Raw genomic sequence first — 19,564 nt, 5'->3', positions numbered from 1 at the left:
CAGGACTTTGTGCTAAAAGGAATGGTCATCTACCTGTTAGGCTGGATCAATGTCATATTTTTAGACATCTTAGAGTGTCAGTCACTTTTATTTTACATCATGTGTTCTGTTTCTGTATAAGTATATATTTTTTTTAAAAGCCAGTTTAGCAAACTCTGGAGAGAGACTTAAATATAGTTGGGAAGGAAGGGGGCGAGCAGAAGCAAAATCCTCGTATTTCTTGATTCAAGAGGACAGGCAGTCACAGATATTGCTTGATAATTTGTATTCAGACCTGTTCCCTATTAATGAATTGCATGAAAACTTTGAAATCAAATTAATAAATTGCTTTCTAATGCCAGCCCATGTAAAGCTGAAAGATATGTGGCAGTTTGTTTCATGTTGGTCACCTTTGGACAGTGTGTGTGCACAAATGTGCCTAGCTTGCAGCTATCTTCCCGAATTCTCTGGCCTGCCTTCACAAATTCTCTGGCTTGCAGCCGGCTTCTGACTCTCTCAATCCTTGAGGTGGAGGAGAGAGATGGGAAAAGGCTGGTGGCTGAAGAAATTGTTCCGCTGACCTGCCATTCCCTTCTTGTGTGACTGGCAGTGCATCCGCCCAGTGACCCCATGCAAGTGTCCCTTGTCATATGACGGATGCGTGTCCAGCCCCGAAACAGGAGCCTGCGTTCTCCTCGGGTCACGGACAGGGAGCTGCCTGCGTGCCCTGCCATGTGAGTGGAAACACACCTATTTCATCGCCAGTTTATAATTGTTCTCATGTCATTTGAATGGCATGAACTCATCAGGTGATGAAGAAGTGACTAACTTTTTGATAATGTGATAGACGACATTTTGGTTACCTACTGGAGGAGGGGAGAAAGGAAGACCCAGGGCACAGTCTGAGTACCTCTGTGAGAGTCTGTTTGGCCCACCCTGACGCAAAAATGAGGTAGTTCTGTCCTAAATATGTTTGTTTATTAAGTGCGACTTATGATCACGATACTAAGCCCTGTAAACAACAAAAGTGCTATGATTTGTTATGATTAGCAGTCTTTAACGCAGCACTTGCTCTGGGCTAAAAATTTACAACATTCTTGAAAAAGCCCATCTGTGTTGTTTCAGCCTTCATGAAGGAAAATAGCCCCAAAGACAAAACGATGAAAAACTTGCAGTGTTGTCTGTTTATAGTCATGGAAGTAAGGAGAACCACAAAATGTTTTAACAATGAAAAGCAAAATAAATCATAACTTTTTTCATTGTAAAAGGAATGTAGATGAAAATGAAATTAAAATGGCTTTTTAGCTTTTGACTGTTGTATGAAATGGCAATTAAGCTTTGAACTGTATGAGCCGGTTGAAGTGGACAGAGCTAGACTGTAGAGTGACTTCCCTTTTCTGTCAGTTTGTAACCTGTATTGACAGAGCAATTTATGAGTGGATTGTATCAATCAGATCTTTCAGTTTGGCAGCTGTTGTTCATTTCTGGAGGCAAATAATTTTTCTGGGGCAGAGAAAGTTAAAATAATGAGCTTTAAGAAACAGAGCAACATATATGGGTCTTCAAGCTATTGGGCAGTCTAACACACAAGCTTAAAAAAAGGTAAGAGGTGTTGAATAGGTTTCCAAAGTTTATTTCTCTTTGAAATTTTTGTGTTTTCAATGGAAACAGCTGAGTTTCTGCAATGTGTAATACTAAATAGCTGCTCAGTTTGTTAGAAACAAACAATTTATGGAAATAGATAACTTGTTTGTTGTGTGGTAACTGATTAGTAAAAGTGCTTTTGAATCAGAAATCTGTTCAAAGATGTTTTGTTTTTGGAGTTTATCTTTTATTGCTTTTTAAATTTCTCAATGGACCAACTGCTACTCAAGCATGAAAGAAACACATCTACACTGAAGTGCTTGTGACTAGTGGCTTACACTTTCCTTTTCGGTATAGCATTAAACTAGCAGAGGAGAGATCAAGTTTTGGATCATCCTGGAGAAGGAAGAGCAAGTAAGTGACTAGAATAGCGGTGAGAAACGGGCAAATTTTGCTGCGTCTGTCTGAAGTTCACTGTATGAGGCTTGCATCTGTCATACTGAAGTCCTGAGTTCTGTTCTCATTCTAAGGTAAATCACTCTGAGGAATGTCAGAGAAATTGCGTGAACGTTCCCTTAAGCCAGTGATGAAGCTCTCTCTAACAGCAGGGATTGCTCCTTCCATACTCTTCCACAGTGTGGAAGTTGAGGTAGTGAAGAGATGATCATAACTTAGATAACTTTCTTGCTTCTTGTCCAGAGGAGCTTAGTATAAGTTACTAATCCCGTGTGCATCTGGCACATCCTGAATGGGTTTACAACACTAGATCAGAAGGTGGCTTGAGCAAGGTATATGACATTCTGTGTAACTGAGTAGATAAGAAAATCTATGATACAGTAACATGTGATTTTCCAAGTATATTGCTTATTTAGCACCCTGCTGAAGATCATGTGTACATCAGGTCTGTCTTCATATTTTGGTGTTGTGATGAATCAAGCTATATGCCTTCTCTGGACATATGGAAGTAATAGTATTCCATGACGAGAACAGTGCATTCTGTTTGTGACTACCTAAGCTCACAGAACTTGTTTTACAATCTCACAGAAGAGGGAAGCCATCCCAGGGATGTCTTCCCTGTAACTGCTGCTGCTGTTTAGAAACAACAAACTTATCAGGAGCTTGTGCATGCTTGCTCTCTTTCTGTCTCTCTCCTCCCCTCTCCTCCATCTCATTATCTACTTTTACTGAGAAGAGATGGAGCATCTACTTCAGCCCTGTACCTCCATGGTTGAAAATTCTGCATTATTTCTGCTTTTGAAGTCCAAGCTTTTCCTGAAAAGAGCAGATTGTGTCAACAATGTAGTTAGTCCTCAAATTTTTGTATCTACAGTGTATTCTAAGCCAGAAGTGGTAATTCTTTCTTCTGATAACACAATTAAGGAGTATGTGCGGAAAAGAAACCAAGTTATCTCAACATTTGTGTTTGAAAAAAGCTTTGAGAGTCAGTTAAAACCAGAGACGACCGAGTTCTCAGCTGGGTTTTGAGCCCTTCCAAGAAGTAAAGCAGCCCACTGAGTTTAAATGAAGACTGCAGAGGCAAAGTTTTGTGACTAATCAGTGTCCAAAGATTACTGTGCAAGCATCGCTCCTTATTTATAAATGTGACTAATTGCTCTAAGCTTTCACATATTGCTGCCTAGGTAGAACTTTGAAGCTGCTATCTAATTTTTGAAATAAATATGTAAAAGTATGAAGGAACAAATATTTAATCAGCATGTCCCTCCCAGAGTGAAAGGTTGATCTGTACTGGAAAATCCTGTTGGGTTTCATTGAGGGGAAAAACTGTTGGTGGTTTTGTTTTTTGCCCTCAGTAGTAGAAGTATCGGGTCTTTTGACCTAAGGGAGGTTTTGTGGATGGTCAATGTTTTGGGATCGCGTGGATCCTCATTTGCCTGCTTGATCGCAAATTATAATCATTGGAATTTATGAAGATGTATAAATTTTCTGTGGGTTAGGACAAAATGTTTCCAGGGATGCTTGGTGTACAGCACAGAGGCTGTTGGGGGTGTGTCTGGAGGATTCATTAATACACATGTTAAGTGCCTTTCCTTCTGTCCTTTTAAAGAAGGAATGTCATAGAATTGAGTGTGGGTCTCTACCCTTCAGGACTGCTCTGGAAAATGTAGTGGGGAAGATTCTCTGTCTTATGGGGAGAGGGATCAATACCATTCTTCAGAACTCTAAAACATTTTCCAAAATGTAGATTTTGCAACATTTTGTGATGACAGCAAGCCAATCTAAACATCTAAATAATAACCTGGTAAATTATTTATAAAGAATGAAACCTTTGTAATAGCTATGCTAGTGTTCTCAAAGAGTAGCTTTTGACTTAATTTGTTTTCTTGCAGCCTGTAATATAAAGTGGGATGTTTCTGTTGAACTTCTGTTTTCTAAAGAAAAAAGCAGGCAGTTATGGCTTGCACTTACGACATCTGCAGTAAATATTCATTTAATGTTGTTTTAAAATGTAAACTTTTGCATGCAAACATTTGAGTGTTACTTACGTATGCTTTCCCTTATTCACTGAACAGTTATTATCCATACAGCTGGGAAATTTAAGTTAACAAGCCGGATTTTTTGGTCATATTTCTACTTTTTCAGTTTTTGGGATAATCGTATGTTGAGTGGTAACTATAAGAAACTTTTACAGTTAGTTTTGGCAATCATTTTAGTTAACCGAGCAAACATACTACTGGAGGAGTTACACTCCCCCAAATTCTCAGTCACTGCATTGTTTTTTATCCTATGGAATACATATTTACTATATTACAAAGAACCATGGTAACTTTATGGAATGCTTTGATTCTACATGACTATATAAATGTATCTTCTGTATAAGAATTAAAAATTACAGTGCAGGTTAGAGATTTAAAAGTTTGTGATTCTACAAGTGCAGGTATGCTTAACTTCAAGTACATGCTTGGGCTTGACTCCTTCAATATGGTTATTGTGCCTACCTAATTATTTGCAGGATTAAGGCTTTGGATATGAACTTTTAGTCAAGTAGGGAGTTCAGAGACAATGTAAGAACATTTGAAAATACTGTAACCAGTAAGTGACCTATATTAGTAGCTGGGTAGGCGTTACTGTGGAAATAATGAATTGCTCAACCATTTTTGTAACTTGAACTTCTGAAATAACATGGCAGTAATACATGCATAAAGGCTATTTCCATGTTTTAGCTTTATCCCTTACTTTAGGTGATGGAAAGTAATTGTTATAGTAGTGCAATTTATTAGGACTTATGTGGCATAATTAAGTGAGCAAGAATCAAATGTCACTGTAGGATTTGCTGTGCTAAGCGTAAGTAGATCAGAGAACAAATGTATCCCATTTAGAATCTGAAATGTCTGTTAACGATGCTGTGTGTAGGCCTGAAAATAATTTTCATAGTTTCTTCACAGTAGTATCAGGACAAACTCATTACAGCAGTATTTATCTCTTTTTGAGGTGTACGTTTTTTTTTCCTTCTTTATTTAGATGTTGACACGTTTATTTCCCAAACGCTAAAAGGAGAAAATCTATCCAAGAAAGCAAAAGAAAAAAGGGAAATTCTTCTTAAGAAGATAAAAGATGTTAAGGCAAGGTAAGTGAGCTTCATGGCTTTGATATGTTATAAAGTCACTTACTGATAACTTAAGTTTTTACAATATTTTAATAACCATTAACAATTAGAAATCTGTCTAGGTCCTGATTTTGTCAAATAATCTGTATGGGTTCAAGTATTTATATCTTTCTCAAAGCTGCTAGAATTTACTAAGAAATGGGAACATAAGGATTTGTCCTATTTGAATTGCTGTAATATTCTGAACCCTGATTGCAAGCTGGTAGGGTAGAACTTGCCTTCACCTCTGCTTTGGTAAGATTCATTAAAATATGAGAAATATAATGCATTGAGAATATGAATGAGCTTCCTGTCGCCATACTCAGCTGGTGTAAACCAGTATAATTCAATGCTGACTTTGCTTTACTATATATTCTGTCATTTAGCTCTGTCTGTAATAGCAAATTGAAACAGAACTGGAAACTAGAGATCATAAGTTTGTTTCAGCAGTGTTAAAATAGTGAAGTACTATGACAGACCAAGCAGAGGGCTGCGTGTTTTTTATTTTTTAATATCAGGTATGATTTGAGACTCTGTTCTATTGTGTTTTAATTTCCGTCAAACAATTCAGCTAAAGAGATTCGGCTGTAATTTTATTTGTGCTACAAAATTTTCTTTGCAAAATCTCTTTTCTTACAACTCTAATCAACTAGGATATAATCTGGTACTTGCTGTTCTGTTCCCATTGTTGTTTCCAAAGTGTTTTTCTACTGATCACTTCCGTTGGATATCTCCTAACCTTTACTTTGATGACATGCTCCTGCCTCTGTGGCAACTTGTTTGCAATTTCAAAGACAGCACAATCATCTGGTGAAGGCATCATTCTTTGTATCACACTAACTGCGTGAAGACAGGAGTTGTGTCCCAAAACCTTGTAATTGGAGATTTGTGTGCCTTTAATTCAGGCTGTAAATGCTTAGGGAACTTTTTTTTTTTTAAGGGAACCAGGATTTTCTTTCTCTTTTTTTTGTGCTTTCCCTTCTGGGTTATTGTGCTAACTGGGACTGTGCAGATGACTTGCAGATACAGCATTGCTGACTTTTTTCTTCAGTCTTATGACTCAACTATGTTTTTTTGGATGATGAAATATTGAAGGAGGGAACCTGCAGTTATGAGCACAGTTGACACTGAATCCTTTGCTATTCACTTATATGACCCCATGATTTCACGTCTTATTTTAATTTCTAATTCCTTCCTCGTCTCCTATAATATTATTCATTGTTAACAGCGGCTGCAGGCTGCAAAATATATGCACTTTGTAGTCGTCTTTGATTTTCACATCCCTCATATCAGGCTGTGCTGAACTATTACTGCTACTTTTATCTCTGTTTGCATTTCTTAATTTCTTATCCCTAGACCCTTGCTTTCTCTCCTGCTCATTACTTGTAAGCATCTCCTTACCGACTTGCCTGATACATGCACTACTGCTTGTTGTCCATAAAGATGGTCTTGGTAGCTGCATTTTATTTGCCAGGATTTCTGGTGAAATCCTCTTCTTTTGGCATAAACTCTAGTCCATGCATTCTTCTTGAGATGCCATTTTACATAACTCTGTCCTGATTATTTATCTTTATACATCAAACTGTATCCTATGATTATTTTTGTTTCTGAAATATCAAGATTTAGCTCTGAAGAAACAGTATTTTTTTCCCTCTGGGATAGAATTTTATCTTTTTTTTAGGCATTAAATAAGTTGAGATCTTCTTATTTGAAAACGATTTTTTTTATTTAGGCATGCATTAACTTTTTAATTTCTGGTTGATTATTAATACTTTTTCATTTGGATTTGATGAATTACTGCAACTAAAACCACTATTTGTAGATTTTTTCCTGTTTTGCTGACCTACCATGTTATTTTTAAAGTATGCTTAGGGGCTTTTACTTATGCACAAAACTTTTTGAAATATATTAACATTTAGAAGGTTTACTAAAATTAAAGTTGCTTTTGTATGTTTATACCTTAAAATATCTGAGTAGATGTATATTCCTAGAAAAGGCTGCTCTATCTGAGTTTGGTTTTGTTCAAGTCATCTTTGAAGTGACTGGGGGTTGTCTCAACTGCAAAGGCAAAAGAAAAACTGAGTAAATATTTTAGCCAAAAATAGAGACTTAAAAATGCTTACAGAAACCTTGCAGTGCTGTTTCAACTACAAAACTTGTTGAAAACTAGTAACTGTTTTATGCTATGTTCTAGTACCGTGGATTTGCAAGTGTGCATTGCTTTATGTTGTTTCTTCTTCTTTCTGCAGTTATCCTCAAGAATTCCAGGATAAAGGTAAACGTCATGCATTATTCCGCCGCCCCCCCACCCCTCCCGCCCCCGGTGTGTTTTTGCCCGCTGCCAGGCTCTCGGTCGCGTTCCCCCGGTTGTTGCGGTGCCGGGCTGTGCCCGGCTCCCCTCGAGGCCGAGGGGGCTGGCTCCCCCTGCTGAGCAAAGCCGGGAGAAGCTTCCCAGTGGCAAAGTTCTCGCTAAACCATCGCTCAAAGCTAGGTCCCATTTCCTTCATGACACACATCTGAGAACGCTTACTGATGAAAAGATTAGTTTAGAAAGATAGTTCAGAATTTAATATAAATGGAGCTTGTTATATCTGGCTTAATTAGCAGTAGCGTAGCGTTGCGAAAGACCATGTGATGCAGGTTTTTTTTTTTTTTCCCAGAGGAAGTGCATGCAAAGCAGCCTGCTTAGGAGATAAAATTTGAATAGGGATAACTTATTTCAGCCTTTTTTCTTAACACTGCGAAAGTCTTCAATTCCATAGTGATGTTTCTTCAACCTTTTAATAGGATCATCTAGTGGCAATATGATATTGGCTTTCGATCCGCACTGAATGAATAGTTTTCATAGTGCAGCGGGAGCTCAGACCTTTAGTTGGAGAGGAGACAATTTAGCTTGTGGGTAATGAAAGCTGAAGTGTGGGTTATCTATTGTCTTCTAGTGGAGTTAAAACAAAGCTGCAGAGTTCAGTTTAGAAAAGACTGAGGAGTTTGTTGCTACAGTGTTCTGTTCTGGAACTAAACCTGGAAGGGCTCTTATTTCCATGATGCTAATTCTTGAGGTCGTGACCTATAGCCTGTGGATGCTGGTATGAGGGTCACAGTGCGAGGTCAAAAAAGCCTATGCAAAGCTTCACTTCTTTCAGTGGTTGAAGAACTGTCTGTTTCTGGACAAGGAGTTTCGAATGTGTAGGCTACAGTGTGCCTCCTGATAAAGTGAAAATATGTAAGTCGTGTTAGGCAAGTAATGTTATAACAAGGCACAACAAGTTCATACATTTCTTATCCCTGTTTAAGTCAAGTTATATAGCCATAACAGTTCAACTGAAAGAGAAGATACAACTTGAAACTTCCCAAAGATTGCCAAGATTTTGTAAACTCGGACTATATGATTCTTTAATAATTATATTAAAATAATTTACTATTTTTTTTTATATTGCACCTCAGCACCCTTACTGAAGTTAAAATGTAGTTTCCCTCCTCTCTTCACTGTCCAACGGAATTAAGGGTGGAAAAGTCAAATGTTATTTTATTAAGAAAATGACTAACATGAAATTAGGTGGCATGGTTGTTTCATTGCAAATGCATCTGACTGGAGAGCATGTTTTTGAAGACTTAATGACTTTCTGAGGCTATGACTCTCTAATAAACATGAGAGTTGTCTACAAAGAACAGAGTTTGCATTGCTGGTTTGCTTTTTTTTGAAGGTCAAGAATATTCTAGTCTATTTATTTTCTTCATTGGCAATTTGATTCAGAATTTCTTTTCCAATTCAGCAAATTATTAGTAAAGATGAGATTTCATTATCTCCAGTAAAATGGATGATTTAATTGATATAGTCTGTTACCATATAACTTGCTCTGATATCTGTGAAAATTGTATTCAGTCTTATTCTTTTTATTAGAGTGCTTTTGCTTCTTAAGAAGGATATATTGCTTTTTTTTTTTTAATTTTCATGATGTGTCTCTTTGGTTCAGATTGTAGAACTATGTACAGATGGTGAAGCTTGCAAATGCTGACACTTTAGTGTTCTTTCAGTATTTGTCAACAAAATGAGAGGGCTCTAAAGTTATACCATTGTTCTCTGCAAGTGAGGATAAATTTCTCCAAATTCATGTGCATTTACATGCACAAACATGAAAAATTCACGAGAAATGGGAGCCTGCGCTTATTTGCAAAATATTGGAGGGAATATGGTTTAGTGGTATGGGTTGTTGGTATAATTTCCAGAGTTCAAGAAGTGTGTGCTAAACTTTATTTGGTTGTGTCATTCTTACTTTAGGCCTGTACAAATTAGGCGTGACTTGTGTAGGTGTAGAACAAAGAACCCACATGGAGGTAAGCAGTCAGATTCTTGGCTAGCTACTAGTGTAACAAAGCAGCGGCAGCAGCTGAGTGGGGTCAACTTTTGTGCCCATTCATATCTCTGTGCACACCTAGACATTTGAAAAATGGAAAATCTGAGAAAAGATTAAAAACTGAGGTGGCAGTGCTGGTCAGACATTTTCCTGTTCCTCCCCCCTCCAGAGAAAGAAGAAATATCCCAAAACATAAGGTGAAAAAGGAGAATATCTTTTAGGAAAAAAGGAGGGGTGGAAGCAGAAATGTGGAAACAGCACTGAAACAGGCTAGGAAGAATAAAAACTACTGTGCACATGTAAACTCATATTTGCTCTTCCTTGTTTTGCAGTAGCAGTTACTCCATTTTTTTTAATGCAAATAAAATAATCTTCGTTGTAGCTGAAACGAAGGGTGAAGAATGATTCATACTATGTGCCATATTATCATGGTATAGTAATTATCATACTACATTAATTATCATACTATATCAGCTGTTTTCAAGAATCTTGTGAGTTGTGACCTGTCATCCTTCCAGAAGCATCCAGAAGAATCTTTGGGAGTCCAAAAGAAGTGGACTAACACTTTCAAAATTCATATATTTGCTGTATAACATAATGAAACTTGACTCTGGTCTCTCAAACAGCAGCTCCTTCAGCTTGTGAGTTGTTCCATAAGTATGCTTTGTGGGCATCAGCTTGTCACTCCACTCTCTTTCATCATTGCATGTTCTTGAAGTTCCACTGGCTTTGCATGTAGTGACTACTCAGTTTGACCAAGGTATTGTATGTGAGCTCCTGTTGTATGGGCTTTGGCCACTAGCATACAGAATCTTACCTTCCATAAAGATAAGAAAAGGAGGTTTAAAAGAAGAATAAAAAAAAAATTGAAGAGCATGTGCACACGTAGAACCAGGCTCCTGAAAACCAAAGTCATCCATGTGCATAACTCTCAACTTTCAGAAAGTGCATACATACTTCTTTGCAACCAAATTGATGAACTTGAGGACTTCCTTGCATCCTCTTAAAAATAAGCCTTCTTATGTTGTCTGTCAGGTCAGTAAATATGCTGACAAAAGCGTCTTTTGTGTCTACACACTGAAAAAATGAAGCTTTTTAGGGGAAGTGAGTACATGTGAAAATTCAAGACACAAAATTCATTGTACAGGAAAATATTTAATTCTCATGTGTGATGTGTTATCTGATTTTACACTGACTTTTACAGTTAAGTGTAATGTTGATTTATGGACAAAGAAAGTGCATGTTGTTCTTATGACCAAAAATGTACAATTATATTAATATCCAAACCACTAATCTTTCCACAAAATTTATTTTTATTGAGTTATGTTATTACATGTTTATTATTTTTATTTTAGTCTTAAAGTAAGGAACTCAGTAGAAATGTCTCTTTCTCTTAGACACTGCTGCTTTTTTTTTTCTTTTCATTTGAAATATTTGACTCTTCATCTCAGCAATGTAAGCAAAATCAAAAAGCCATTGTCGCACTCAAGGTGACCTGTTCGAGATCTTAGAATTGGGAGGGAGCTTGGAAACTAAGATAATTTTCATGCAAATTGGATTAATTTTTTATAAGACTAGTATTCCTCTGAGGATATAAAAGTCTGGACTTTGTCAAAGATTCTGAGTTAATACAGTTTTTGGCATTTCTCTGTTTTGACATTAATTGAATCAATACCATGGCTGCCAAAATGTTTAGTTAAAAGAACCTTGTTTTCAATTTATGCTAAAAATAGTGCTAAAGTTGGCAGAAGCACTATAAGCCCTAGAAACTGTATTTGTGTTTGAACCTCACTTGCCATCTGTTCTTTGCATTTATTTTAGTAAAATATATATTTTTAATCACTTTTCACAAAAGATTTTGGCTCAGTGTTGAAAGTGAGACACCAAAAGTACTAGCCAAATTGAGTCATAATATGGGAATTTGCAGAACAAGTTCCCTGTAAAGCACTCAGTGCACCTTATATCTAATCTGCAGCACACGACTTTGGCAATATTTATGCAGAAAAGTATGATTTGACATTTGCTGAACTACCACTTTTGACTCCGATAAAAACCAGTGAAGGTCCGCTTTTCATTTCACTGTAGTATAAGGGAAGATAAACCTGTGTCTCTTTGTAATTATTGGGAGCACCTGTAGGAAACCTTTAAATGACTCAGATGCCTCTTTGGCTCTTGGCAGAGCAGTGAGTGTCTGGAGCCTGAGACATCTGCTTCCTGGAAACAGTCAAGCTGATAGAGTAGCACTATATGCAAAGGCTTTGTATTTTCTTTTTTTTTTTTTCTGTTTTGTGTGGAGGTGATACTTCCTTTTTTGTCTCTATACACTATGTTTTTCTGGAAATGGCAGCAGGTAGGAGTCTTTTTGGACTTGAGAAGGGAGGCAGTAGTTTGTGGTCATCAGAGGGTGAGAGGTCTCTATTTTAACACACTTGAGCGTTCAGTCAGGAGCATAAATACATCGTTAGTATTTAACCATAAATGGGAAAGATACGGCTTTAGTTGTTGCGCAGTCCTTTGAGGATCATCATGATGTATTTCTGGAGAGACCATCAGATGCATTAGAAGCGTGCCAAACATCACTCTGTCCTGGAAGTCTGGAGGGTTTCATTGTAGGCAAGTCACTGTGTTGTCCCTTGCAGCTACACACAGCTGTTAATCTGTGAAGTGTCCGTGCCAAGTGCAATTTCAAGCAGCACAAGATACAGCCACCAGTGCAGCACAAAGTGGTCTTACCCTGATGTGCATCATCACAACAAGAGGCAGCTCAGCAAGTAAAAGTTGTGTTCCTTTTCTTGCTTGAAGCATTTTTGCTTACAAACCTAATGCTGTTTTAGTATTGTTTTAACAAATGGCTGCTAAAGAATTCCTACTTGACCTCTGCGAAACAAGCCATTAAAAACCATCATGTTAATGTGAGACTCTAGAAGACTCTTTAGGAATGAGAGTGTCGGAGCAGGTTGCATGGCAAAGCATACATCGAGAAAGTGGCTATGAGAAGAATCCAGTCTTGCAAGATGACTGGTGGATTGGGTCAGTAACATCTTCTTGAAAAATCAGCTGCAGCTATCAAGAGGCTAAAGTGTACCTGTGGCAGCTTGAAAGCAACTTTGGTTATTTTTGTGAAAAACTGCATAGGGAGGACCTTGCATTTATATGTTTGGTGGCTTCATCCAGTTCTTTGTTTGGTGGGTTCTTAGCAGAGCAGAGATTGGACAGGAGGAAGTGATTTCAACCTGCTGTGACTTGGGACCTCCCAAAATGGCAAGAAGCAGGGTGTTTTGACCTGCATGTCTTTTTATTTTTGTGAGTTGTTTTATTTTGCTTATACTTGAGCAATTTTAATGCATCACTCTGTCTAGACTTTTTTAGAAATAAAATGAAAGTGTTTAGTGATCTGGGGACCCTGAGCTACCAAGTGTCTTTTGGAGGCATTGGCTGAAACATCTTGCTTGCTCTTGTTTAGATTTAGTGGCTGAAGCAGTATCTTTAATGCTTCGGAGTTCATTACTATAATTACACTATTGCAGAAGAAATTGAATTCCTGGGGGGAAAAAAGAGTCTGGATTTTTTTTTTTAAACTGGATTCTTACAAAGTAATATGGTCCTGTTCATTATATTCACCTTGTACCAAGTCTGTTGGAAATCTTCAGAATAGGGGGCAGGGACTGAAGTGCAGCTCTTGTTACAATGAGGAGAGTTTGTCTTTTATGCTCCAGTCCTAATGTGATACACTTACCCTTTGGTATGCAGTATTTCCTAAATCAATAAATAAGCTGTAATGGAAAAGGTAGCATTTAATAAGGAAAGACATTGTATGGGTTTTTTTGCAGATAACATAAAATATTGATTATGCTATCAAACCTATAAGAGGTTATTTTAAATTGCAGAAACTGGAAAATAGGGTCAGTTCATATACATATTTTTGTTATTGTTGTAACTGTTAACTATCTACTGTTAATTAAACTTTCTTTTCAACTTCCAGATAAATCATACGGTATTCTGGGGAAACAAGAAACTATATTAATGAGCATCAACTCCTTAATTATCCTTGTGACTACATAACAGGGACACATTCATGTCATTTCTTTGTGCAATAACTTTTGCAAAGAAGTATTTTTAAACTGATCATTAATTTTATGACCACAGAAATGAGATGCAAAATTTATGCTGTTGTCATTGGCACAGGTTCAAGGCACTACTGACATTATGTGTGATTGTAATGGAATGGCTGCCAACTAATGAGTCTATAGACATTTCGTTTGAGCATGCTTTGCTTTTAGATGTCTGATTAGGCAGTAATGCTTTCAATTATGCCTGCAAATTGTATTGGATACATTTACCTGATGCCCATTGTTGCTTTGTAGTTCGGTTTTCTATTACATAAATGCAAGTTGAATGCTTTTCTTTAATTTATTGATGCTTTTCGGGTGTATTTTTGGGTACTTGGCACCTGAAGAGAAGAGTAGTGGATTGTGCTGCTCAATACTGTCTCCTCTGGCTGTTCAAGGAGCAACACACGTAGCTTCAAATGCAATTCTATCTAGTCTTCCTCAGTAGGTGGAGTATAAACTTCAGTGCAACACCTTGATGGAAGAGCATGTGAAGCGAAGAAAGGGCAGAGATTACTCTGAGTGGGAATGCAGGAGACCCCACAGAATCAACAGGAAGCCTCTCTATGAACTGTCAGGAGCAATATCCTTATATATTAATAGCGTACACTCCTAAGATGTCTTTTAACCCTGCCAAAATTAGGAGGCAAAAAACCAAGGCTGATACTAGCCTGTAGTCATTCTTTTATGTGAGCACATAAAAACGTTGTGAAACGTTGCCTGTTAAAGCTCCAGAGCACATTGAGTCAGCTTTCCTATCAAAATGCCTGCAGTTCTTCTATACAAATTAGATGATTTAAGGATTGCATTTCAGTGTATAATATAAATTTACAAATACTTTTATTTAATCTGAAATAATAAATGGAAGATTTTTAGTTTAATCTAGCCCTGCAGGGCTACAGGTTGCTTGTAGCTGTATTTCATGTCTGTGATCTCTTCTCCACATTTTTTACATAAAAAAGTATGGGTAGCTAAACATACTATTGTATGACATGGGATCTGTGTATTTGTTCTGATTGTCTTTCTCAGTGAGTTTTTTCCCATGGAAGTCTTCGAGCCTTTATTTAGGGTTTAACATCTAGAGAATGCTTTGAAGACTATACACTCTCTAAAAGCACTGAGCTTGTAACTTCTTTCTTCATAATATCTCAACAATTTTTTTGTTTTGTTTTAGGAGTATTTTGAACTTTGATATTGTAGACTTAGGACAGATACTTGTTTTATTGTAAGTCTACATTTGGTGTGCCCGTGTCTTTTGTGATTTCGAATACAGTATATATCTAGGATATGTACCTGGTGTTCCCTAAATATGTATGTATGTATTAAAAAGCCCCTTGTTTCTAGATCATCTGGCTTTTATATGAATGCAAAGCACGAAGGTTTACTGAATTTGAAATCCTTAGCATAATTAGAAAATTGTAGTATTGTCACTTAATGGAAGAGCAGGGTAACAGTGCAGCTATGCAAACTTACATAAGGAATCACAACTTCTCTGAAAGAGATTATGTATAGCCGAATGGGGCAAAATTTTCTGGAGATGTTCTTCCTATGTGTGTACTTGCATATTTTCATCCGTAAGTGCTACTCATTTCGATATACTTAGGTTTACTCTTACTATTCAGCCCATGAATTTTGAATGCTGCGGTGTGGTGTTTGTGGAAATGTTTTCCTCTAGAAATACAGCCTAATATTTTAAATTTATGCTGGCACCTTCATGAAGGTTAAATGATAGTACATTTATGCATAGCTGATAGAGAACATTTTCGACTGACAACCAGGGCATTGGAGGTGAGGGTTTATGTATACATATATTCTGTGCATTCTAGTACTAGTAAAAGTTTAGCACAGGAAAAAAGTAGAACAACTTTTCATACTGTATACGTTGTGAATATCATGTCTGCTCTTTTTATATGGAGTCTATCGTCTAATAAATATATATATAGAGAGAGACAGGCAACTGGTCTCTGGCATGTAAGTGTGAAAGATGATCATGCAGGTTGTAAATATGGCATAATATTTTCTGTTCATGTGCTATCTGCTCTCTGGTTTTCTGTTTGGAGGAAGAGGTGAATCCTAGAGAGGGATAATTTACTTTTGATTGGTTTGACAGGTGTGATGAAATGCAAATATTTTGGTCAGATTAACACGATGGCTGGAGTGCTACTGGAAGATGGTCGTGTCAAAAATAGATTGGAATCAGGTTCAGATTCAAAGCAGTTGTTATATGGCATGGGAGGAAGCTTTCCCAAGAAAAGCATACTATATTAATGAAGGGAAAACCAGTTTGGTATTCAACAATCTTGGGATGTAAAAGAACTCCAGCATAGCAAAAATCAGGCTTTGTTGTCTTATCTACATAAAAAACTTGCTCTTCTTTGCCAACAACTATGGTGCTTTTTGGGTATGGACTCTGAATTTTCCATGATTTTCCATTATTAAATGGGAAGCAAAGGGGTAAAACTCTCAGCCATGGACAGACAGTCCTACTGATGAATGTTATTCATGTGTCTGTGGAGAAGAATATTTTCACTATGCATGGGGTTTATTTTGGATTCTGAGAAATTAGTTATCCGATACAGTGCTCTAAAAGGGAACACATGAATAGAGAAGCATGTCTGGAGGTCTTTGGAAAGTTTTCTGCGTATGAATATACCAAAGGCAATGCTTGAGCAATTTAGCTTTATATGCTTTTTAAGAAAACTGAGGGTCATTTGATCTGTTGGAGTGTCAGCTTTATGATTTTTGGTTTGGTGATTTTTATCATATTTAATTATTGGGTTTTCCTCCTTCACCAACACTTGATTTTTTTTTTTTTTTTTTTAAAGGAACAATGTAGTTTATGTTATTTTTCCACCTTTTCTTCACTTAGATGGTATTAAAAAAAAAAATCTCAGAAAAGATAGTGAGTTTTGAGAGGGAGGACTTAAATTTTGGCTAATTAAATGAAAGCCTTGACTAATATTGATTTCACTTTACCTTTCCCAGACCTTCACACTTAATGTGCTCTGATCAGTGTAGTGCATAGGTTAGCTAATAATGTAGATTTTGTATATATTGTAGTGGGGCTCTCAGCTATGTAAGAAACTCATCAACAGAATGCTGCATTAGCCACAGGTTCAGACCGGGTGCTGTCAGAAGGCGATTCCATTTTTAGTTTCATGGGAGGAATACACATACACATGCAACATTTGCAAAGTAGCGCCTAATTATGGTGAAGAAAAGCAAAAGTGGGCAGAGGGCGACAAACTGCTGCCAAAAGTAGTTTGGCAGTTCCTTGGAGGGAAGTTGCTGCAGCTCCTTCCTGCACTCGGACAGGCAGAACTTCGGAGTTTGGTGCTGCCCGTTTCTCCTCCTGCCAGTGTTTCCCCTTGCCCACCTCTTTGCTGTGGTGTGTGTTGCTTTCCCCCCGCCCCGTGTGAGAAGCTGTCAGCTGTGCAGCGCTGGGAGCGGGTTCATTATATGACAGCATTTAGGGAAACCACTGCAGCCACATGTACGCGGCCGGTGAGAAGGTAGCCCTAGAACAGCAGCGCTCACAGCTGCGCTTGAACGAACAAGGAGCGTGTTACGAGAACACGTCTGTGAGAAACGGGATTTTTTCTGTTTCAGGCGGGGATTGGTATCCTCCTCATTAATGAAAATATCTGGCTTTGGATTCTGTCTGTGTTTATATGATAGATTATTTTAACTAGCAATGTATTTTTGACTTTCACAGAATTGGAAGATGAGGAAGAGTCTGAGGGCTCTTTTTCTTCGCCTCCTGATAGTGTCTCAATAGCATCTGACCGATATGATAAAGAGGATGAAGCACCTTCTGATGGTATGTGACACTGTTTACCTTAGAATGTACTAGATTTGCCAGTTTGCCACAAACTCATGTAATTGGATCCTCGTGATGCGAATGTTAGTGTTGGAAATCAGATAAATAGATAGGCATCACAGCTGGACAGTTTTCTTACCTTTACAAGAACCTTTAAAGGAACTGAAGAGCTCTCTCTAGTGGTCCTAGAGCACAGTGAAGCTGTCTCAAATTTACGTGGTTTTTTTTTAAACTCATGTTTTTTCATAACGAAGCATCTTCTGTAGATGCATATGTTTTTAAAGATAGATCAGTGGCTAAAAAAGTGTGAATATTTGTAGTAACAAATTGTTTGTTAATTCAACGTTATCAGATTCTTGCTTAATTTTATTGTGCTACTTAATGGCTTACTGTATTATTTATCTAATAAATAATGAAACAGTTTATGTGATTGATATTTTTGTGCAAACTCCATGCAGAATAGGTTCATAAAATATTAAATTAATTATTCCTACAATGTTTCCTTCCATTAAGACAGTCTTTTGTAGAATGTTTTCATTATATAAATTTTAAATTTGAGTTTGCATTAAAAAAAAAAATCTAGGCTCCATAGCTGTTTTCCATGTTGTTTTATTTTGTATTCATTAAATTTAATGCTAAATGCGACTGTTCTGAAGACATGAACAATTGAATATTTCAACAGTTAACAAGCTTGCTTTAGCATAGTGTCCATATTTTTGAGATTTGTTTATTGTATACATAATATAAGTACCTTTTATGGATAATATATGGCAATAAATTAAGTATATGTACAAATAAATTAACGATGTATATTAATTTGTGGCACTAGAAGTTAGATAGACTTACTAGTGAATGATGTTTTCTGACATGATATGATGATCAAACTGTGCAGCTCCATCTCGAAATACAATTGCTGAATGAAAATATGCTTCCTGCAACATAGCACTCCACATTTTATGTTATCCAGATTATTCCCTTTGGAAACATAAATTGCTTTTATGAGGTATAAAATTATGTCTATTGCAGAACAGGGATAAGTCAAGTACATGCATAAGTGATAAACCTTCTAACCACTGATTCAGAATAATGCAATTTTTTTTATATCCGGAACTCTGTGTGTAACAATAATAATCACACTTTTTATTTTTGTATTGAGCTTGTTGCATTTTGGCAATGTGACCTTCTATTAAAAAAATAAAAACAAGCCTTTTTTGCTTTCTGGTTGAAATGTAATTATCAGTCAAATTGAATATGGCTTTTAGAAAACCCATGCTAATTTTCCAAACTACAGATGAATACACTTTCCATGTATTTATTTTTGCTTACAAACATAATCTTAACATTATTTCTAATTGTAACTTAATAACATGGTACTGATTACATAAAGGGTATGTGACAAAATTGTATGACTATTTAATAGGAGATATGATTATCACTTTTTTTCTTGATTAACTGTTTTGAAACAAATCTATAATGTTCATAAACCTAAATAATGAATGGCTGAAGAATGCTGATGCAAGAGTATATGAAATACCGTATGAGTTTGTCCAGATGGGTGATTAATTTTTAGCCTGTTTTGGAAGTTATAATTATGAGAGTAGGTATAATAGCTGCCCAACAATATCTTGGCTAATTCATTCCGGTTTAGGTAGAAATGTAGTGGGTGCGATTGTATTATATTTAAGATGATTTTACCTCACTGGTCTTTCTATGTTTTACGATAAATCCTCTTTAATTATCTAGTGGGAGTGCAGCACGAGGGAAAGTTGAGAAAAGGTGGTAGATTTTAATCTGTAAATACTTTCATTTATTGGAGGAGTTCTGTTTTCCTCTTTGAATGTCCAGTGTGTTATTCTAAGACCATTTTGATTTTAACATATGTGGTCCATCGTTCAAGTCTAGCCACCTAGGCTATGTATGACGATGTATGTTGCGAGAATCTTATAAGAGGTGGATTGATCCTCAGAGGTGCCATTTGTTTCAGTTCTCCTAGGCATGAATGGGTTTGTTGAAGCTTAATACTGTATTTTTGGTTTTTAGCAGTCTGTTAATGTTCAATATTTAAATCTCCTCAAGAAGCTGGATCTGTAAGGTAGATATGTGATCTTACATG

General features: G+C 36.8%; 1 protein-coding gene across 1 annotated transcript in view; it reads left to right on the top strand.

Moving 5' to 3' along the window:
• The first annotated feature begins 636 nt into the window (after positions 1–636).
• Positions 637–19,564, top strand: part of SKAP2 (src kinase associated phosphoprotein 2) — a 110,352-nt gene continuing 91,424 nt past the window's right edge. The window contains exons 1-3 of the mRNA XM_009579211.1: positions 637–713; positions 7,417–7,442; positions 17,347–17,451. Coding sequence (XP_009577506.1) covers positions 637–713; positions 7,417–7,442; positions 17,347–17,451 — 208 coding nt within the window. The remainder of the gene's footprint in view (positions 714–7,416; positions 7,443–17,346; positions 17,452–19,564) is intronic.

This window comes from Fulmarus glacialis, unplaced genomic scaffold (assembly GCF_000690835.1).
Source record: "Fulmarus glacialis isolate BGI_N327 unplaced genomic scaffold, ASM69083v1 scaffold7966, whole genome shotgun sequence".
Classification (NCBI taxonomy): Eukaryota; Metazoa; Chordata; class Aves; order Procellariiformes; family Procellariidae; genus Fulmarus; species Fulmarus glacialis.
Note: the sequence above shows the minus strand (reverse complement) of the source record. Positions and strands in the feature narration are given on the sequence as shown.